Source organism: Seriola dumerili, unplaced genomic scaffold (genome assembly GCF_002260705.1).
Source record: "Seriola dumerili isolate Sdu_G_001 unplaced genomic scaffold, Sdu_1.0 BDQW01000381.1, whole genome shotgun sequence".
Taxonomy (NCBI): domain Eukaryota; kingdom Metazoa; phylum Chordata; class Actinopteri; order Carangiformes; family Carangidae; genus Seriola; species Seriola dumerili.
The window spans coordinates 315,287-338,336 of NW_019174636.1; the positions used below are offsets into that span (position 1 = coordinate 315,287).

At 39.6% G+C, this 23,050-nt stretch overlaps 2 protein-coding genes across 3 annotated transcripts in view; one reads left to right on the plus strand and one right to left on the minus strand.

Moving 5' to 3' along the window:
- The window catches only part of LOC111233239 (chloride channel protein 1-like), a 36,088-nt gene extending 26,227 nt beyond the window's left edge, over positions 1 to 9,861 (minus strand). Inside the window, exons 1-7 of the mRNA XM_022761008.1 lie at positions 9,811 to 9,861; positions 1,817 to 2,114; positions 1,597 to 1,728; positions 1,265 to 1,393; positions 890 to 1,023; positions 644 to 721; positions 412 to 490 (exon numbers count right to left, since the gene is read on the minus strand). Coding sequence (XP_022616729.1) covers positions 412 to 490; positions 644 to 721; positions 890 to 1,023; positions 1,265 to 1,393; positions 1,597 to 1,728; positions 1,817 to 2,114; positions 9,811 to 9,861 — 901 coding nt within the window. The remainder of the gene's footprint in view (positions 1 to 411; positions 491 to 643; positions 722 to 889; positions 1,024 to 1,264; positions 1,394 to 1,596; positions 1,729 to 1,816; positions 2,115 to 9,810) is intronic.
- A 2,330-nt stretch (positions 9,862 to 12,191) lies between these two features.
- On the plus strand, positions 12,192 to 22,675 carry LOC111233236 (tyrosine-protein kinase STYK1-like). 2 transcript variants are annotated; one of them, XM_022761003.1, is made up of 10 exons: positions 12,192 to 12,431; positions 15,604 to 15,659; positions 18,024 to 18,227; positions 18,327 to 18,563; positions 18,900 to 19,081; positions 19,561 to 19,641; positions 19,913 to 20,115; positions 20,364 to 20,404; positions 20,605 to 20,701; positions 21,880 to 22,675. In XM_022761003.1, exons 2-10 carry the CDS (start codon positions 15,605 to 15,607, stop codon positions 22,073 to 22,075), a joined length of 1,296 nt encoding a protein of 431 aa, XP_022616724.1. In that variant the 5' UTR covers positions 12,192 to 12,431; position 15,604; the 3' UTR covers positions 22,076 to 22,675. The 2 variants fall into 2 exon arrangements, with proteins under 2 accessions (XP_022616724.1, XP_022616725.1); XM_022761004.1 differs by lacking the exon at positions 12,192 to 12,431 and adding an exon at positions 12,938 to 13,094.
- Positions 22,676 to 23,050: the final 375 nt, after the last annotated feature.

Below are 23,050 nucleotides of genomic sequence, written 5' to 3' on the forward strand. Positions count from 1 at the left end.
GGGCCTTAAAATGAGCCGTCAGGACCTCTGTAACTTTGTGATGTCCCAACTATACAGTCACAACCCTCAGCCATGCCTCAAGTCCAGCCCACCTGGACCCATCATCCAACCTTGCAGGATTTGGTTTCTCTGAGTGTTTACCTGAAATCTGCTATATTTTTATTGGATCACTCAGAAAACAGTCAGCCAATCAGAAGAGAGGCTTGAAGCCTTCAACACTTCAAATAAAACATTGGAACATTGCAAAATATGGGACCTTTAAAAAAAAAAAAAAAAACACAAACGTGTTGATTTCATAACAACAGAATGTAGTGTATAGTTTGGGCTGGTGAGATATGAAAATACCTAATGCAGAGGCATGACTATCTTACATGCAAGAGAGTAGAACAGAAAAGGGAAAAGGCTGTGTACCTCCAAGTGGAGTACCAAAGCAGCAGCCCACCCCGACAGCGCAGCCCACTGTTAGGATGTCTGTATAACAGTATGGATTCTACTGATCCAGAAAGGAGTAGGAGGAGGAAGAGTTGAGACAATGGAAAAACAATATATAAATGATGAATGTCTCATGGAGTATTTTTTCTGTTTTTAACAATCACACTTAAAAGTTGAATGTAAATGAAAATGGTTCCTGACATCAACTTACCTGATAAACTCCTGAAAAGAAGGACATGAACCTGCTGAGAACTGCAGCACAGATACTGGCAATGTGTACAAACGGGCCCTGAGTGCACAAGAAGAGCACAACAGGAAATTGTAATTATTATAATTATGTTATGAAGCACCACAGTACATACTGTACGAGACCAAAATCTGCTGTTTCAAAGGCAAGACACTGTTAATTAATCAGTGTAAAAACGTGGATGGCCCAGCTTTATCTGTGTTCACTCACCTCTTTGCCTACAGGCATGCCACTACCCAGAGCCGCAGTCAGACCGATGACTTTAGCAACAAAGGCCTTGAGAGTCAAATATTCCTTCAGCACCACACCTCTCAGGATGGTCTTCAACTCTGGGATACCAGAACCTGGGACACAACACAAGACAGAGTTTGTTTGGAGCTGGAAAGGGAAATTATATTCAAAAGGAAATTATATATTCAAATTATAGAAAAATACTAACTGGTGCAAAAGTAAATTGACTAAATTTTAAATGTACATCATCTAATATGCACTGGATACACCTGAAAGTTATCACTGGGAAAACTTCCACCACAGACTACAGGCAGATGAAGAGCAGAGAAGCATGAGGAGGGAGGGGGTACAGACCGATAGCTTGAGGAGAAACCAGGTGACAGAAGAGGGAGGAGAACAGGATGAACATCAGGGGATATGAAACCCAGGCCAGGAACTGCAGGGGGATGTTCCCCCTCAGCTCCCCATGAATCCATTTATAGGCTGAAGAAGGATGAATTGGAAGAAGGAAAGGGACAAGAAAGGTGGAAGCGGAGGGGGAAAGGAGGAAAAAAAGAAGGGAAAGAGAAATGAATGATTTTGGGAGAAGAGAAAGGGCATGGAATGAGAAGAGCATTAAAGATAATTGAGAAAGGGAGAGAAGAATTGTCTTGTGCAAATATTTGAAAAATGGGATGTGATCCAACCTTGCAGGCTCTTTGCGCTGGCGTAGTCCATTGTCCAGCTGACCAGTGCCATTGTGATGCCCAGCAGAACCAGGAAGATCCAGTCTTCTCCCAACCTGGTCACAAGGAATAGCTGCACCCGTGCTATGCAGTCTGACAAAAATCGCAGACGCTCACAAACAGGAGTAATAAAGCATCTGTCCATTTACTTACTTCTTTGTCTTTCCTCAGTGCTGCTCACCTCGACACTTGGAGTAGGAACGCTTCTTCTTCAAAGAGGATGTGAGGTCAGGTTCACCTGTTTGCTCATCAGCAGCCTCAGCCTCCATGTTGGACTGACCCCTGCTCCTCTGCCTGCTGTGAAACCCATGCTGATGGCGACTGTGGTATCCGTTTTGGCCACGACGGCCATGTCCATGCCGCGTCCTCCCATGGCTGCGGGGATGGTTGCCATGTTTCTTGATCTGTCTCTCTGTCAGCAGGCGTGTGGCCTCCCGTCTGCCAGAGCCTCCTTGGTGCTCTTGGTACTCCCCATAGAGCTGTCAATCAATCAATCAGTAAATCAATCCACTAATCTATTAGTACACAAGAGACCAAATTAATATGAATACCCAGCATTCATTCATTAGACATGAACAAATACAGGTAGCTCTTCAGCAAGTGAGCATGTTGAGTGTGACTCTTTTGGCACTCTGGCAGAGAAGAGTTCATTTTAAAAATAGACGGGACCACGTGTTGACCCAAACAGCTCTAATGGAAGCGGAAACATGGGCTCTGCCCCTAGATTTATCACCTCCAGATAGACTCCACGAAAACTGCCTGGGACATCTGGGGAAGAGATTGATTCTCATTTCTCTCCCTCTCCCTCCCTCTTTCACCAACACAAACAGCTCAGTAGGAGATGCCTCCTTCATCTGTTTGTCCTTTCCTTCTAACACAAGAACTCGCAACACTTCCAACATAAGCCCAATATACAGCATCTGCTTTCTCTTTCTCCTCTGCATTTTGAATAAAGACTTTACAACCATCTATATATCAAACATTGCAATATTTCCTGCCATATGCAATATTTTTCATAATATCAAATTTTTTTTCTCAGTTTTGCTCAGTCTGCCCTGCTGTCGAGTCCGACTCTCATTTCACTGCTTTGCGTACTGTACTTGGCATGTGACAAATAAAACTATAAACTGCTGTTTAGTGGCAGCATCGATAATGTCAGTGATATTATCATATATTGCAATATTATTGTATATCACTTGGGTGATACAGAAGATTTAATGTCTCGATACTGTAAAATGTAATGAAATACACTTTGTAGATGCTGAGGTGGACGTGTGGGGTTGATGGTTATATTGCATCATGTTCATTCTTTGAATGATGATTTCAGACCTGTAAACTGCTGAGAATTTTTACAGTAAAGAAAGAAAATTCTATATCAGTAAAATTCACGGACTGTAGAATATTTAACTTGAAGGAATAATGACCATTTTTATTCATTTTTTTCTTTGTAGTAAAACTGTAACCTTACAGTGCACTAGCTTCACCATGAACATGGTTTCACATTTTTATGTTGCAATTTCATGTGTATTAATTTTAGAGGGAAACGCCTCCTTGACAACTGAAACAATAATATGTAAGGACACCAGAGGTCACCATAGTCATAAATGTCCACTAAAAATATATAGATTCCAAATGTGTGCCAGCTGTCTATCAGCTCAGAAAGTATTTATTGATCTACACCACTCAAGCACTGTGTAATATTCTAGCACTGTACCACAAGCATTCGATTGGGGCTCATATATATAAATATATTCTTGGTACATCAACAGCAGACAATAGCACTCCAGGAATACAAGTGACAAGCTGGGAAGTTGTGTCTGGTGCTGACACTTTGGATGTCCGTGCAGTAACCTTTCAACAGCTTCTAATTTAGCAGGTTCATGGACAGACAGATTGATGGATGGATGGATTTAGACACGTACGTCTACACACACACACACACACAGACACACACACACGCACACACGCACACACGCACACACACACACACACACACACACACACACACACACACACACACACACACACACGTTCATAAGGTATTGGGGATGCTGTGTGAGCAGAGATGCCACTCAATGCACAGTGAAATGTGAGCAGCATAATACACAATGTACTGTAACTGAATGCCAACACATAATAAGAACTCACACAATAGAAGCCACAGGTGTCTTGACTTGCTAGGTGGTGCTCACATGCTTAATGTTCAATATAAAACACACTTTATTGTTCTGCTGATCTAAGCAACAGTGTAGTTAGGTGAGATACACCTACACTTGGAGGAGATGCCTTTTAAAAAAAAAAAAAGTTCACAAGAAGCGTAAAAAAACTGTTCCCAGCATTTTCAGGTTTTCTCACCATTGATTATTGCTGTTGTGCTCTTCTTGTCATTAGATTATTTTTGGACTGTCACTTTTTTCTTTGAAATTAGAATTACAGTTCAAACATGGCAAAAAAACAACTATGAATCATAAATTATATGTAATAATATGATATTACGATCTGTAAAATTTATGTGACTGAATAATCTCAAGATCCATGTACCAGCTTTATCACAGCTCATGATCAATAATGAAGGCCCAAACTCAAAATACACAGTGTGTAAGTGCAACAGGAGGCACCTTGTACTCCGGTATAGAGCATCAAACAGTTTTGGACCAGGTTACATGTGTTTAAATAACTTCAAACAATTTACATGTTAGTTCTCATTTACTCAAACTGCATTTCTGGAAAAAGTGACAGCTCTAAATACTTTGGAATTCTGTCAAAATGTTCACTGTGACTGTGCACAAGGTATGACTAAATATGTAACAACAAGTGGAAAATAATGCTTAATTATATATAAAAAGGATATTTGTTTTCATATTAACAGTTCTCCAAAACATGTAACTGTTTTTTCCACAACCCCAGTACCCTTGCATACTGCTACCTTGCATATAGATGCATTTACTTGATGGGATGATTAATAAGTATTTTTTTCCACATGAATCGAAATAATGTTCTACAGTTCTACAGTTTTTCCAGTGGAATCTAGGGTGTTTTTCACTCCATGGCACCCAGGTTTCAGTTGATATAGTCAGTAACACAGTTTATTATATTAGTTAACTGGAACTGTAATGTGGATAGGGTTTTTACATGTGCCAAATCACAAACAGAATATCCAATATACAATATACAAATGTAAAATTATAGATTCACTGAATTATAAGTTTAAAAAGTCAACTAGTTAACGTTATCCTCAGCTTTGCTAACAAGGTAACAGGCTAAATGAACAAGGCATCTAATCATAAATCAATAACATAGGAAGCACTAGGGATGCACACACCTAAGCCATGGTGGATGTTATTAACTTTGAATATTTAATATTAAAAGAAATGATATATGCCTCATTAATAAGCCCAACTTCATCTATAGAAAAATTAGCAAAGGTGAAACCAGATTATAACAAATAAAGTGGGAGTCAACTGACTTCTCCAAAACCACATAAACTTAACATCTCTATTTGATTTGGTTGGGAAACACAAACTGCCCCTCACCCCTTCACCCCCACCCTTCCTTCCTTACATCTTTCCACCTCTCCTTCCTGTTTTCCCTCTGGTCCAGTGAAACTCTACTCTGCACTAATCACTTGTACCCCTTTACCCCCTTCTTTCATTGCCCTCTACTCCGCTTCCTTTCTTTCCCTCTCTCTCTCTCTCTCTCTCTTTGCCGGTGAAACACAACTCGGTGCTAAATTTAGTATCGGTGTGATCCAATATACCTCATTACACTTCCCACACCTCTCTCCCTCTCTCTCACCATCAGTGTACCTTTCAGTGCCTCATCATATTGCTCTGTTTCTCCTATGTCTCACCCTCTCTTTTACTCCCCGTCTCTACGACCTTTCAGCTGTCTTCTGGTCCCTCAAGGACGTATGGACAGGAAGTGTGAACTGATAAAGTTACTACAAACAGCTGATTTCCCCAATAATCTGAAAACCTAGTTAATAAACTCAAAACTAAATGGCAATTAAAATAAAAACACTTGGAGGTGTATCTTTTTTTCCAAATAAATTATCACCTTTGAGTTGATGCTTATCTTATTACTGTGACAAAAAAAAACAAGTGTCAAGAACATACCTGCCAGACACCCTCATCAGTAAACATGTCCATAAATCATTCTGTAGACATGCCTTACAGACAAAGGTAATTACTATTATTCACACCGAGCCTCAACCATGCACCCCAGCCCCCAAAGCAGCCACCCGCACAAGGCCAGAGTGGATATAGACACACAAACCAAAGTACAAAAAGCACAACAAGTGTAGCATAAAGACTGGCAGACTACTTGGTGTGTGGCTTGGTTTCTTGGCTGACTGTTCTCTATGAAATAAGGCCATATATATTAAGAGCAATGGAAATGTGTGTAAGTTTATTGATAACATACCATAATGAGAAGCAGTGAACTAATCTGGACAAAATTAATTAATTAATTGTTTTTCCAACAACTTCAAAAACTTGTTCTTAGAGCCACTATATCCCATGTGCAGGTAATACATCATGCCACATGTTCCCTGACCATTGTCACTAAATGTATGCAGTGTAATGTGCACGTTTAATGGAGCTGATTTGTGGTTTTTTTAAATATACCATTCTGTGGTATATTTGGAGAAAGATGACACTGGAAACAATTAGAAAGAATGTAACTTAAACTCCACTGAGGAGAAGAAAAATTAATCACATAATTTTTTTGCTCCCTCTTCTTCTTCTTCCGCAATCCTTTAATGGCACCGGAGAGAACCACCACCAAGTGTTTATCTCCATGAACCAGCTCCTACTATTCCCCAAACTGCAGTGGATGTAAATGCTCATTAATTTGCATTTTCTTTTCCCAGTTATCTGAAAATTTTGTGAAAATTTGAAAACCATTTGGATGTAAACCTGGCTACTATTTTGTTTTCATATTGACAGAATGTAAATAGTCTTGATTTTTTTTCCAAAATGGATCATATCACATTGTAGGAATGAATTCCACTGAACGTCACTGAACAGTTCTCTGATGTCCACATACCTCTGTGCAGAGCTGCATGTGTGCAGCTGAATGTGAGTGCATGCTGTTATAGGCTGCCATTTAAAGTCAAACATACAGCATATGAAGGTCTTCTAAAATAGAGAAGGGTTTAACTCCATACATTCTCTACATGACTGCCAGCTCCCTGGTGAGGTGTCCTGTCTTTGTAACAGACTGCATTGAGGGGAGTGATTTCATTATGTGTTTTTACTTGTTTCTTGTGTTGTTTTTTGATGTTTTGAATTTGGCCCTGTCTGTGCTCCAACTTGAAGTATCTTCAAATGACAATTAGCTCTAACGGACCTTTGAAGACATAAACATGCACAAACACAAAGACACAAACACACTCGCACAAAGCACTCAAAACTACAATAGCAAAAACTCCCACACAAACACAACACTTCTGTTTAGAGCCCTGCCCCCTGGGGTGACAGCATAAACATCAGGGTTACCACAGCCTGCAGTCCTCAAAAGCACACTCACACATACGCAGGTTAGATGACTTTGCACTCTTTGGACTACCCAGAGGCGTAGGGTTTCAACAACCATTAAATTCTATAGGTCACCATGATCACCAGCCCTCACATACCAGCCAATCAACACCACAGAGGCTCTGCAGCTATATGAATTAGTCTTCCAGGGCTGTAGAGTGAAACACACCTTTATACAACTGAGTGTTTCAGGGTAAAAACATTGTTTCTATATTTCTAAAATTAACTTTTCCAGATTGCAAAATGCAAAACTTTTCTTGGATGAAGATTGAAATATTCAAGTGTTAGGGATGCAGAAATAAATGTGGGCTACGTTAGACTATATACAGTGGCTTCAGAAAGTATTCAAAGCCCTTCACCTTTTTCACACATGTATATTTAATCTTAAATGGATAATCTACACTCAATAACCCATAATGAAAAAGTGAAAACATGCTCTTTTTGCCAATTTATTAAAAATTATGAACTGAAATCTCTCATTTACAAAAGACCCTTAAGTCAGTACTTTGTAGAAGCCCCTTTGGCAGTAATTACAGACTTCTTGGGTAAGTCTCTGTCTTTGCACATCTGGATTTGGGCAGTTTACCCCATTCCTCCTAGCCGAACACCCTAAAGCTCCATCAGGTTGGACTGGAAGTGTCTGTGAACTGCCATCTTCATGTCTCTCTTCTCTTTGGCAGGGCCACTTGAGGCCAGTCAGAGACTCTTCCTGAAGCCACTCCAGCATTGTCATGGCTGTATGCTTCGGGGTGTTGTCATGGCTGTATGCTTCGGGTTGTTGTCATGGCTGTATGCTTGGGGTTGTTGTCATAGCTGTATGCTTGGGGTTGTTGTCATGGCTGTATGCTTCAGGGTGTTGTCATGGCTGTATGCTTCGGGTCGTTGTCATGGCTGTATGCTTCGGGTCATTGTTGTACTGCAGTACCTGTCTTGGCTGCATTTGTCCTTCCATCAATTCTGAATTCAATTCCCTCAATTCTCTCTCCTTGCCGCTGAGTTCTAGACACATGTCAAGGAAAACTGAAGCGAAGAGGAAGCACCTGGTCACAGTTCTGAGCCACAGTTAAGGGTCTGAATAGTTTTGTAAAAGAGAGATTTCAGTTTATGGTTTTCAAAAACATTTCTAAAACATGTTTTTACTTTGTCATTATGGCTTATTGAGTGCTGATCGATGGGCAAAACAAACACTGAACACTTTCCGAAGCCACTGTAGCTTCATGAGACGGATAAAATTAAAATCCAATCATCCAATCATTTGTTTTTGCATTGTTTAAGAAGAAGAAGAAGATGATGAGTCCAAAGTAATCGGGAAATTCTTTAGTCAATTGTTTATGACTACACAATTTTTTTTTCTATTGGGGAGGACTTTGTATATGCCCCTTGGCTTCCCTCCTTGTATATTTCACATGAAGAAATAAAGACCAAAAGCTGATCAATGATTCAGAATACGGAGAAAAAAACAAAGGGAGAAAATAAGTATTTTCTTTGAATTTAACACAAAACACAACAAGATCTGATGTGAATAAAAATTACAAATGGTGAAAAATCTAATCATAAAAATGCCATTTTATTTCTGACTGATCTGCAGCATCCTGCTGTCTTTCCCCAGTTTCTGTTAGTGGAAGTACAACCTATGCTCAGCACCAGAGGAAACTCACAACAAACAATCATTTCAGGACTATTGTATCACACTGCATAACAACCTACAAGTGTTTCTACTTTTCAATGTAAACAACTGAACAACTACAAACATTCAGGGTCCTCCAACAGAATATCCCACAGCCATGGTGAAAATCCTCCAGATGTTCTGGGACACCCTTCACGCCGCCTTGTCCCTAAACATACATGTAACCATGTACCCACATGAATGGTGAAGATTAGCACCACCGCAAATGCATGATCATGTTTCCCGTCTTTGGGACACGCATGGACAGTCACCCAGCACACACAAATGAACAATCACACAAACCAAGGAATCAACACAAAATCCCACATACAAGAATATGAATGCACATATTCTGTTGATGAACACAGATGTACATGCAAGGACACATGTTGGACATGAACTTTCACACATACAAACATGTAAACACACAGTGTTAGACATATCAAAGAAGTCATCCCTACATGTTAAAACCATCCAGGGCTTAAGAAACGAGGCGCAGAAAGGGTAGCAAACAGGTGGCTGGCAGAGAAAGTAAGAAACAGCAGGACAGCGTCAAAGTGTGTATGTGCATGTGTGTGCATGTGTATATGTGCATGCCAAGATCAGGGGTGAAGGAGGTGCACAGTGTCTAAGCACCTGTTGTGTGACCATGTGCGTAACCCTGTTGTTATACAGCAGCTAATTGGTCTTCACCATGTCTAGCACTCACACACACACATACAGTATGTGATTCATTCACAAGCTCACACACAAGTTAGGCTCCGTCCATGCACACGTACTTTGCACTTCCAATACAGGTGCGTCATGCAAGAACAACACAAGTGATTCAGGGAAACTGTGGACACACAACAGAGGGAAATGAATCCAACAGAGAGGCTGACGTGGAGACAGACAGATGGAAAGAGAACGACAGAAGCTGCAACAGAGAGAGAGAGAGAGAGAGAAGAAGAACAACAAGAGAGGGACACTGACCAGGGTTTGCTTGTATCTCAGAGCCTTCCTTTCCGACGCATCTGCGGCCATTGACACACTGTCACTGACCCAAAAATAAACCCACCCGCTCACCGTCTGTCTCAGCATTACCAGGACTGCGCTGGACACCCAGCCAGGACGCTGGCACACACACACACACACACACACAATTTCTCTCTCTCTTACGCACACACACATAGTCTGACATGGTGTAAACTAGCTCCAGCTGGGGTTACCCCCCACCCCCCACTCCCCCAGGCTAACTGCCCACCCCTGTGAAGTTCAGTCAGGAGTGAACCAGACTAAATGCCAGAAATTTCAGCATACTGTACCAAATACTTGTCGCTCAACATTTAAAGAGACACGGGATGCCTGAGTAGTGGAGGGGGAGTTGAAATCACCCACCAATGCAAAGACCTGGATCAATCCATGATAGCACAGCCGCTCAGGCTCCATCGAACACAACTATTGTGTTTGCATGAGGGAAGCCAGTCAAGAGTAATTTCTTTGTTGCTGCACAAGCAACTCCTACTGCCTGGTCAGAGCACCTGTGTGTGACCCTACACTCACATGTACACGTTGGAGGTTTCAATGGAGATGTTTCTCGTCCACTTTGAATGGGATGATGTCATGTGTTGCCAAACTGCATTATGGTTCTGTTGCTTCACTTTGCTTGCCGTAGAAGTTGAGAAATGTTCAACTTGTCAAGCGGCAGCACAGGCGTCAGCCAATCAAAAATCAATTATGCAGGTTGACAGCTAGCATGGCACATCATCACACAAAATAACATGTCTTTAACAAGCTATGTTGTGTAACCGTTGTGTGACTGTTGGTGACGATCACACCAGCACCGAGCATCAGACACGCTCACCGTCAAGCTGTCAATTCAGTGGATCTTGAAGTCCATTTTCCTTGTGAAAACATTCTAGTTGTACAGGTAAGAATAAGTATGGCAGCTACAGGGAAACATGACCAAAGTGCTATCAGTGTCTGTGGGTGTGTCCACACACCAGCTTGATTTGAAAGGGAAGAGGGTGGAGTTGTCCCAGCAACAGTATTGCCACACACACACACACACACACACACAAACACACACCACCACACACACACACACACACACACACACACACACACACACACACACACACACACACTAACACACACACACACACACACACACACACACACAACACACACACACACCACACACACACACACACACCTAGTGTCAGCAGTCACGCCTTTCAACTCAAATAAAAGTGAGGAGTTCATTGGAGTCTGTTTCTTTAATATCTTGCCAGAATGAACACAGGAAATAAACCACTGAACACTGTGTCAGTGTTTCAGTACAACAGCAGCTTCAGTGCTCAATTATCTACTGTTACCTTCTCTTACCTCTCTTTGAGCAAAGGATAAAGCAACAATACATTTAGTATTTACTATGAGTTCAAACTACATTAGATTATTTCCATTAGGTAATGTGATGAATTACAAAGAGAGTTTGAGGGAGAAAAATAATCACAGATGCCATTTTAATATACTTTTTTAATTGTTTGATTATAGTAGATGAGTGTTAACGACTAACCTTAGGCACTGTGGAGTCTAACATTCCTGATGATTTTCCTAAAATTTCCCCTTTGGGTACTTCAGGAATATTTTCTTGATAAGCTGCACAGCAAACACAACAACACAGCTGTTACTGAGCTGTAAGCTGTTTCAATCAGTTCTATACAACTGCATAATAGAGCTGCAAAAGCTAGTCAATTAATTGATTAGTCGATCAACACAAAATTAATCAGCAAAACTAATTTTTTAAGAAACATGTCCAAAAAAAAGATGTGACAGTTTGCTGTTTATTTATCATGTACACCAATAAATTGGATATTTTTGACTGTTAGTCACACAAAACAGGAAAACTAAAGACATTTTCCATAGCCTCTGGGAAGTTGTGAACCCATTTTTGACATCATAGACTAAAGGATTAAGCCAGAAAATAATTGTCAGAATAAGCAGTAATGAAAATACTTGTTGCAGCCCTATAGTAGATATCATTGAACAGTAATTTGTTTGGATAGAAGTTTCTTGTTTTTGGCACCTCGACCATTACAAGATGCAAAATAAAACAGCTCATGTTACCCCTCCACCTAGTAACCCCACATCTGTCAAGTTGACAAATACAGCCAGCTGTTTGGATACTCAACACACACACGCACATACACAAACACATGAACGGACACGCTTAACTACATGGACACAGCAAATACAATACTAACTCCAAGCTGTTTGCAGGTCATAAGAGGAGTGGGTGTGGCCAACCTGAGAGAGAGAGAGAGAGAGAGAGAGAGAGAGAGAGAGAGAGAGAGAGAGAGAGAGGAGGAAAGACACGAGTGTGAAAACACCAAGCTTGTGACAGCAAAATAGAAACAGATTCTACCATCAACAGTGGAAATGTGTCTTCCTGTGGATATCACTATTTACTGCAGACTGTCCAGGAAAACATGAAAACTGAGACTTGGACTTGAATTTGTCTTCTAACTCCACATTTACATGGCTCACAGGGTGTTTTGGATACAAGGAGCACACAGAGTTTGACACCTGAACAGTCTCACAGAGTCAGCCAGGTAAGATGAAAAAAAAAAAAACATATGAGACAGACTGAGATAAATTAAACTGTGGGTGTGAACATGACAGTATCTCTGTATAACTTTAATATTTGTTGCATTATCCTATGTGACTTGTGCATCCTTAAACATTAAATGTGCCTGTGTGCTCTGACCAACCGTTTTGAAAGCATATGTCTGTGTGTCTTTAACAGCATATTTTCAGTGTCTGTTCTCATTGTGGGTGTCTGTGTGTCTGTGTGTGTGTTGTGAGATGGCCTGGTGGCATGTTGTGCATGCAGGTATGTGTTGTTGTGGGAGAGTTACTGGGAATGTGAGAACCATGCAGACAAACCTGTTCAGTGACATCCATGCCATTTAAAGGGTAAAGGAAAGTTTCTGTGTGTTTTGTCTCCAAAAATGCTTACTACAGACTTTTAAAGGGTGTGTCAGTGTGCATGTGTCACACTGAGAGTACACTCTATAATAAGATTGTTTCCCTTCTCTGAGGTGTGGATAACACTGCGTCAAGTCACACACTCCATACCTGTGCTGCAGCTTACATTTGTCATCTTCACTCTAATGCTAATACTACCATTACATCACCACAACGGCCTGTGGTGTACATTACATGCGTTGAGCTGTATTTGGTGAAACAATCTTTGAATGACAGAAAAGGACAAGGTAGGCATGAGAACAATTTCTTAAGTATTATTTGACGATACAAACTGTCCAAGAAGTTACTGCCAAATGGAAAAAATCATCAATTTGACATTGTAACTGTGCAGTAATGATTTAATCTGAATCATCTGATTGTTATTCAGAAATAATAGGCCTTAAATTATGTGTAATGGCTTATCAGAATTCAATAGTGAACAAAGATTGAGCTTGACCTCATTTCTGTTACTTCATCAAATCAGGACTATTTCATTACCTGGATAATAATAAGTGAAAGTGGGTTTTAACCTGGAGGCTACCTGTAGCCTGATACTGTAACCTCAAGGAAGCAATGTTTTTATTCTACTAAGCCGACAGAAACATCACACTTAAGTACATTTGTTAAACAAATTAGATGGACAGGAGGATGCCCGTTAACGTTCCTCCACTTGGCAGTTACAAAGTGTTTTCCCGTGGCATCCAGGAAGCAGCGAATTGTGTTCGTCAATCTTAGATGAGTGTCCTGCCCTGATTTGAATATGTGATCCACTAGCTGTGTAAAATTTGATTGTTTGAAAAGCACAAATATACAGGTTCAAATGTGCTCTGAGGATGTTTGCAGACAAACACACACACTCTCTGTCACTTCCCCTGTAGCTTCATGTTCTCCATCTGTGACATTTTAATGTATTTCACTTCCCTTTATTATTGTGTCCTGCCACTGAGTTAGTTACTGTCACTAAGAAGTTACTGCCTGTCTTTCATCTGCTCATTTGTAAAAGTTACAGTGTGAAAGCTGCTCATACAGTGAGAATGAAATATACACAGTTTCTGGGGTTTTAAAGCATTGAGACTTTTCCAAAGCCTTACTACGTCACCAATAGTTTTGGGCAATATCCAAAATATACTGTCGCCCATAAAGTTGGAATAATTTTGTTTTCTGACACAATCCTCTGTTTATTCCTATTTAAATGCATCAGTAATCACTTTTGACCAGGTGCAATGATTACATTATGTGTCCCAATTACCCAGGTACAATGAAATAAATCACATTGTCACAATCATTTCATGGAAAAAGGAAAAAAATATTTTATTCCAACTTTATGAGCAACAGTGTATAATATGTCGATCAAGTCCAGCCGAAATATTGAGATATATTATATTATTGTGTGTGTGTTTTTTAGGCAATAATGATAATTATATTGTTGTATTTAATATTTCATGGTTTTTTTTTGTTTTTTTATAATAACTAATTATATTATTGTATTTTATGTTTCAACTTCAACTTCAACTTTGGGTTAGGGTTAGGGTTAGAATAATTATTATTATTCTGAAAGAAATTTGGTTTCCGAAGGATATTAAGGTATAAGCAATGTTGTCACTAAACAGTAGTTCAAGTTTTCATTTGTCACATGCCATGGTAGAATGTACAGGTAGCGAAGCAGTGAAATGAGGGTCAGACTCGACAGCAGGGCAGACTGGGCAACACTGCAAAAAAATAAAAAGTAAAATTTATATCATGAAAAATGTTGCATATGGTGGGGGAAATATCGCAATATTCAATATTACCGATTATCAACCTAAGCCTGATCACAAACAATACAGGCTTTTTCAAGAACCAACTGCACATGCAATAGCAGAATGAATCCATGGTGAAAAGGAAGCAGGAAGATAGGGTAGTACTGGCCATTCACATTATTAACAAGTAAAAGTTGTGAGAATACAGGACAACTTGTTTCCCTCTTAGCTTGGGACTTTCACAGGAATATTTCTGTAGTTACCATGAAGCTGTCTTGACACATGACTTATTGCTGACTTTTTAAAAGTAGGACAAACAACACAGAAAGGATCCCAGACTCTCACTGAAAAACTCGAGCTAAACAACCAACACATCAGCTACTCCTTATATACAGGAGGCCGTTCATTAGAAGCAATAACATATCATACAGTAAAAATAACACTTTAGAATAAATAAATAACAGTTCTCAGGAAATGTTAAGATGAAATGTCTGCCTATATAATGTGTGTGATTTAACGAGGTCAATGGGCTGCTGAATGCCAGTTTATCCCTCCAGGGCTTTTAGGTCGCTACTGACTGATGTAACACTGATCTCTGCTTCTTTATTATGTGTGTAACTGATAGCAGGTTAACTATACATGCAGATAATCAGTCATCGAACACTCCTTTTAGTATTTGCTATGTGAGTCCAGATAAAAAAGGGCACGGTTTACATTTGCTGTGTAAGGGGAGATAAAAATGACCACAGTAAATACTTATTTTCTAGAAGTTGATCTCTAACAGTCTGCCTTTCTCTGGGCGTGTGCTGCTGTTTACTGAACTGCACCGAGAGCTTGTTAAGCACTATAAAACTCTGAACCAGCTACTTCATCCAGCTTCTATATACAGTTATCAGATGCTGCGTAGCTCTGTCTCAGCTTAGGGGATTTCAGGAGGCTGCTGAGCAGAGGTAATGCTGATCTGTTCCTCCTGCTGATAGTAATGTGGATCTGTCTGTGTTCCTCTCTTCCTCTCCAGCATGTCATCCAACTCCACGGCCGATAATCTGTGTGCACCGGACGACACCCTCTGTAGTAAGGACACAACGCTTGAACTCCTTATCATCAGCTCCTACCCTTTCTCCCTTCCTATCCCTCCTCCTCAAACTGTCTTCTCTTATGTCTCTCACCTGTCTTTTCCTTTACTCTCATCTTCTTATTCACCCTCTCCTCTGCTAATGTGCTTTCTCTGAAACCTGAAACATACCCATGTTTCAGTATTTGGCAGTTCAGGTTAGATCTACCTTTTGCTCACTCTTCTTCTGTTATTACGAGCATCACATCAGCCCCTTTTCTTTTACCTTTACAACTCTCCACTCTCTCTTTTTTGGCCCTGCTGCTGAGTCTGACATTTCACTGCTTTGGTTACTGTTAATTCTACCTTGGCATGTGACAAATAAAACTTTGAACTGCTGTTTAGTGGCAGTATCGCTTATACCTGAAAGATAAAGTACAATATAAAATACAAACTATAATTGTGTATTATTTTAAAAAATGAAACCTAAAAATATAATAATATATACATGATAATATTGTATATCGTGTTATTTGGACTGGAGTGCATCGAGATATTAAATTCTGGATATCATTTTTTCAAATGTGACTATGTCTTAGTATTTATCAACCATAAACCAGATTATTATGTTCATCAATGTAATTACAAAACTGCCAGTTACAGAGTACAGTGATGTTGTAACATTCAGCCTCCAGATAATGTCACATGAACCACTGGAGCTCAGAGTGATGTGTCATTTCACAATCATATGAAATTATTTCTGCTGACTCACTGATACTTCTGGGAAGTCTTTGTGCTCATGCACTTAATTATTATATCTGTAGCTTAACTACAGATCTTTTATTCTACATTACTGTTGAATGTTTTGTGGAGCATACCCTAATGTTTAGAAAACCTCAGTGGGTTTTTCCCAGCATTCCAGGCAGTAAATGCTTCCTCTTAACTTCTTATTCTGTATTTTCAGTTACATCATAAAACACAGTTAAGATACTTACAGATCATATTTAATTTAAGTTAAATATTTGCTCAATTACCAGTAGAACAGAATTGAAATGCTTCACTTAAAAAAACATGAAATTGAGTGTAAACAGACTAAAACGCTGGGCTTTTGTGGTGTTGAAAATTCAAGCTGTGACCAAGTCTTTAATGAGACTGACATGAAATGATTTATAAAAGCATTATACTCACCACACCAAAGAATGTGCCAAAACCAGACCACAACATGTTCACATACCAGGGGATTTACATTTCAGTTTCTTCTTTTGAACAAGACTGGATTCGATTCAGGATTTCAAGAGAAGGTGTGTAAGATGATGGATTTTATGACTTCTGCTCTAGTTAACATGCCATTGTACTAATGTTATACAAGGGTGTGTGTCTACTCAGAGCATTGCATTAAACAGGTTGTCAGTGAAGGACCAATATGAAGGAAAGACATAGTTGATATGATAAAATGGAAGACTAAATAAATGACAGCAATGAAATAATTAATACAAAATTATCCAATCATTTAATGATGGGTAAAACCATTTACACATTTCCTGCTCAATAACGTGCAAATAAAACATTACAGTGGTAATGTCAAAATCTCTTACTCTGAGTGTCAGTGCATGACTCATTCTGCCACATCTTGACATTCTCACTGTCTAATTACTGCCTAACTGTGTTATGTTGACAGTACAGCCACAATGCAGCAGGAGAAAAGCAGTTTTTCCTAAATCAACCAAGTAAGGAAGAGGCAGCAAGCAGTATAATGACATGACAATGACAAGCAATTATGATAAACGCTGTCCACAGGTAGCCTCATTATCATAGTGATGAAAAGCACAGTAAAAAAGGACTGGATTAAAGAACGACCTGTTTGTCCAAGTGACTACAACTCAATAAACATGATTATTTTCTGCACTGTTTTGGCTGGAAATGGATCATTACATAACTGAGGCATCTGACGCTACTGATAGTTGCATTCAAATACTGATATGCTTTACAAAATTACTAAGTCACCTAGCTATATATCAATATATCAACACTGTTGTAAATGGAGTATGATGTAATGTTAAGATAGAACATCCTGTCAACACTTCAGAGGTGCAACCATCTTAACAGCCAACATATTTGTCCTGTCACAGTGCCCTAAGCAGAACACTGAAACCAAACCTGCACAACTGTAAGCACAGTGAAATTAGGAGGTTGTGTATATGAAAATCCATCTGAGACACAAATGCATGAGAACTGTAGGAGCATCACTCTCCTGACGTCTTCCTCATCAAGCCACTCTGTCACTTTACTTCATGCTATCAGCCTGATACTACACAATGTTAAAATTGCATTGCTTCATCCTGGACCTGACATTTACACACGACCTTCTTCTCTTTCCTTCTCAGTAATAAGGGAGCATCAGCAGGCCGTGATAATCGTCCCTACGTTGCTCCTCTTTGCCACCCTCGTCACCTTACTGGCCCTGTTCTTGCTGAGGTACTGTCCTGAACGGAAGCAGACACGAGTCACAGCCCCTCAACGCTACAACAGCTCATCACACAGATACACACAGAGAAACGGCCACAGGCGTCACTTACAGGGCATTGATGGTGAGCATAATGCATATGTCTTTGCATCATTACTTTTCATTGTAACTCAATTTTCCAAAGAACTACACATACAGATTACTCTGTTTTGTGTCTCAATAGCGCCCCCTGGGTTAAACGCACTGGAACATGAAGAGTTGCCAATGTCAATTCAACAAGTGCAGCAGAATGTCAGGCCAACTCTGGCTGCACTACCACAGATGTCCACAGAGAGGCAGCATGGAGCTTTCAGCCAGGTCACTACCTTGCCGCTACCTTTCTCCATCAAGCCTGATGACACAGTCACCCTCTACAGAGCCCGCATGGACAACAAGGATGTCATCCTGAGGGTGCTAAAAGGTAAACTGAGCTGTACTAAGCCAAATCTCAAAGTCAGAGTTCCAACTGCTCACTGCGTGACTGCTGAAGAAGGCAGAGAAATGTTTTGTTTTGCTCTCCTCTCAGCAGCTGAGAGATACAACTGGTTTACAGACACTAAAGTTGTGCTTTTTCCCATTGAATTGAAGAGCTTTTCAGAAACTTGCAACAATCAAAAGCTATAAATGCTTTGATGGAAAACAGGCTGTATTTTTTTGACTTTTCAAATCAACAATATGTGGTTGAAGAGAGAACAATGCTTAGTGAAAAGTCCCTGGTTAAATTAAAAAAGTTATTCTGTTGTCTGACCTTTCGCAGAAACAGCAACCAGCAGTGAGAAGCAGCACTTCTTGGGTTTTGCCTCCTTTGTCTCTGGACTGGGGCCGCATCCCTTCATTCCCGCGCTGCTGGGTGTAGTTTCAGTGCAGTCGCCCCTAATGATGGTGGTGGAGGAGCTGCAGCACAGAGACTTGCTCGGGTTCCTGTGGAGATGTAGACAGGTACATTAACTTATTACTCTCCAAAACAAAGACAGATTATTCAGAGGTTTAGACAAAGGGTTACACTGTGGTTTACGTCACACATTGCAGGATATGTGCTCAGCACAGACCTTTTAATGTCATCTGCAACTGAATCAGCTCATTTCTAACTTCACACTGTTGATGAAAGCTTTGAATATTTAAACCATTTAAAAATGTGGACTGCTTATTGTTTAACAGATTTTATATGGTAGGATAATTATTTGCTAACTCCAAAACCTGGGTGTTACCTATTAAAATACAATATGGCTAAAGTAATTACTGCTTTGTGCCTCTGTGGGGCAACAGAGGACAATATATCCTACTACTGACAGACAGTAGGGGGGGATCACTTAACATAAAATACCTGTCTGGTAGTCTGACTCAAAAAAGCTGCTCTCTACCTAAAAGCAGAGTTATATTTTTACATTTCCTTCCTTCTTCTTCTTCTGTCACTAAAGGATAACTCAGGTTTAGAGTCTTCATGCGACATGACAGAGAAGAGGATCTTCACCATGGCAGGACAAGTGGCCTCTGCTCTGGTTGGTTAACTGCTGTCTGTCCTTCTGTCAGTCTCTCCCGATGCTTTATGGACCAAAAAAATTTATTTGTGGGAATCACTTGGGAGAGAGCTCTATCTGTCTCTTTGCTTATCTCCAGGTCTCACTAAGCAAAATAATTTATTATATCATTCATATTACAGTATATAAATTAATTTTAATTTAACAGGACTTCTTTATAAGTGTAACTACAATATAAACTATTGGTCAAAAAAAAAATCTTTTATTACACTGTCTTCATCTAAAAAACTAGGACTATCTGCACAGTCAAAGCTGCATCCATGGCAACGTAGGGGCTCGCAGCGTTCTGGTTGGTGGAGATTTGACAGCGAAGTTGTGGGGATTGGGCTCGACCTACCGCAAGAGAACACCAGGGGAAGTGGAGGACATGGAGCTGAGGAAGTGGCAGGCACCTGAAGTGCTGGCCAGGAGAGGCGTCAGTCGGAGCAGTGACGTGTGAGTGTCCAAGTCCTGAAATGTCCCAGCCAGAGTTATCAAAGAAGAGGCTGGATGTTCCAGTTTTATTCTTGTCCTAGTTGATCTCTGGATGCTGAATAACTGATCTACTGAAATTCATTTAATTTCAATTCAATTTTAATTAATTATAAAATTAATAATTTTTACCCATATATTTAATGTAATGTGAAACCATACTCCTATCACTTTTATTGACACAATGCCCTTCTCTAACTCTTTTCTGACAGATGGTCCTTTGGTATGCTGCTCTATGAAATGGTCACATTGGGTCAGTGTTTTTTAAATTCTAAACGTACCTCTGAAAGAAGCTGTTTATCTAAGGAATCACAGAATTGTACCGCATAACATTTATGTATTGTAATTTTGATTAACATTACCAGCAAGGAATAAATATGAACTCCCTTTAAAAGACAGTTAATAGGGCCTAAGAGCCGCTCAGTCTAATATATAATATTCCCATGTGCGCAGGTGACCCACCATTTGCTGAGCTCACGCCGACTGAACTTCTGCAGTATCTACAAAGAGGAAAGCATCTCAGCCGACCAACCACCTGCTCCAACTCACTGTAAGATGATCAGCAGAAAACAGGTTTTATGAGGCTGTACAGTGCCGACTTTGCATCACATGCTCAGGCTCAGACAGTATTGATAAGGAGACAGTCTTAAATTGGATTTCCCACCAGTGAGTGCCAATGCTTCAGAAATTTCTGGTGGCAATGAGAACAAATGTACATCGCCTGTGGCGAGTACCAAGAGCTGTCATGAAATGCTTCTAATTTCAGGGTTCAGTTTTTCATTTATTTTCTTAGAATGTAATTTAAAACCAGTTTCATGGCCTGTGTATGAAACTATGATGGAAAATCAGGGGCAATATGTCCTACAAGTCCCACTTTAGTTTAGAAATGTGTAACAAATCCCAACAGCCTACAATCTGACACAAAAACATTTTACAACTAACATTACTGGTTATGGCAAGGAAGAAATATTATTGTAAATTTCCTTTTTCATAACTTTGTAACCCCTTTTTTTGAAAATGAATTAACGGCTTAAGATTTTAAGACCAAATAGACAGGCCTACACTATTTGTTGTTGACACGTTTACAATATCCTTCTTCCTCCTAACTCTGTGTGGGTCATAATTATTATCTTAAAAACAGCTGGCCCTTCTAGGATATAACTTTATAATAATGTATAATTTAACAGGAAAGCACTGTGCCCTTGGAGAAGCAGTAGGTCAAACAGGAACATCACCAAAATTCTAAAGTCATGTACCTAAAAGCAGGATTTGTGACATTACAACTACATTGGAACAACTAGCTTGGAAGCTAATCCTGGTCCAATGGGTAACTCCCATCAGTGTTCTTTAAACTGTCTTTAGCTTATCTGGGTTAGTCTAGTTTACATTTGGCAATTTTTTAAGTGTAGTGGTTTTGGTGCTAGATGTGGTCTAGAGAGTAAGAAAGCAGTAAATTGCTCTTTATGTATGTTCACAAACGGAATAAAGGTTTCACAACTTTGAAACTTTTTTTTAAACTTCCTTTATCTTCTGTGAGTTAAGCTAGTCCAAACACTAACAGTTAACTAACGTTAACAAACCAGTTCCAACAATGGCTCACCGCTCATATACATCATCAAAATGATGTAAAAACCTGCTAACTACGTTTCCAAGCTTGGTAGAGAGCATAAATACATAATATTCATTGGGTGTAACTTAAGTTTCACAGTGTTTAACCTTACTTTGTAGGTACGCCATCATTAGGTCCTGCTGCCACTGGAACCCCCAACAACGTCTCTCCATGTCGGACCTGATTAGAAAACTTCAGGCGGGAGAGAAATCAGCCAATGGGAGGACAGTTCTTAGAGTGTCTGAGCCATTACATATCGAGAGATACCTGAGGGAGGCGGGATATGGAGAAACGTACAACTATGCTGTGCTCTGATTGGCTGAAACTGTCGTCAGTCAAAACGAATGAAAAAGAACGTTCGGAAAAACAGACATTGTAATAATTATTGTTTATGAAACGAAATTTTTGTTTTGCACTCCTATGTACTGTTGGACATTTAAAAGACATTATAAGCACTCTCACTTTATATGTTTAAAGAGTAATATATGGATTGTAAATATGTATTTTCCTGTGAACTATAATTATGCTCATCTAAAAGACCAATATGAAAAGAACAATGCATCTTTTCTGCACTTTTTAACTGTAACAAAAGAGCTTATTTGTACAAAGCAAATAGTGGAGGATGCCGGGTATACAATACACTACTGTATTATAATAACTATGACTAAAAACTCTTTTGTAAGGCTAATGACCCAGCCCAGTCAGAGAGACCAAAAACTCAGCCAGGGATGTAGTTGGAAACAGGGAATTATCTAAACTAGAATTACTGCTTTGAGCTTGTGTGCCTCTGCCAACCAGTCCAGTTGCAGTTAAGTAACGTGTCAATTCTTGAATTACGGCCAAACACATTTTTGTGCAGCCACAATGACCTTTGACCTCAAACATCTAATCAGTTCATCTTTGAGTACAAGTGAACATTTGTGCCAAATTTGAAGAAATTCCCTCAAGGCCAGATCTCACGTTCACAAGGCCAAAAACATTTTTTTTTTTTAATCCAATATACTTCTACTCAAGACATTGTGTTTAGTAAGGAAATTTATGAATCCCTGTATTTTCCTTGTCAGGCTACACACTGACAAAGATCCATGTAAAGTCTAGTATGCAAATTAAACAACCGTTCCCTCATTTCACAAATAAAATCACAGGCAACATAGTTTTAAACAGTTCCTTGATTATTTATTTGCATGATAGTATTGTTAACGTCTCCTCATCAAACCCAGTCCCTCCAAGATTTTGCAGTTTTTTTGATTATTGCAAGGAAATACTTTTTGATTCTGAAATAGCTTCTTC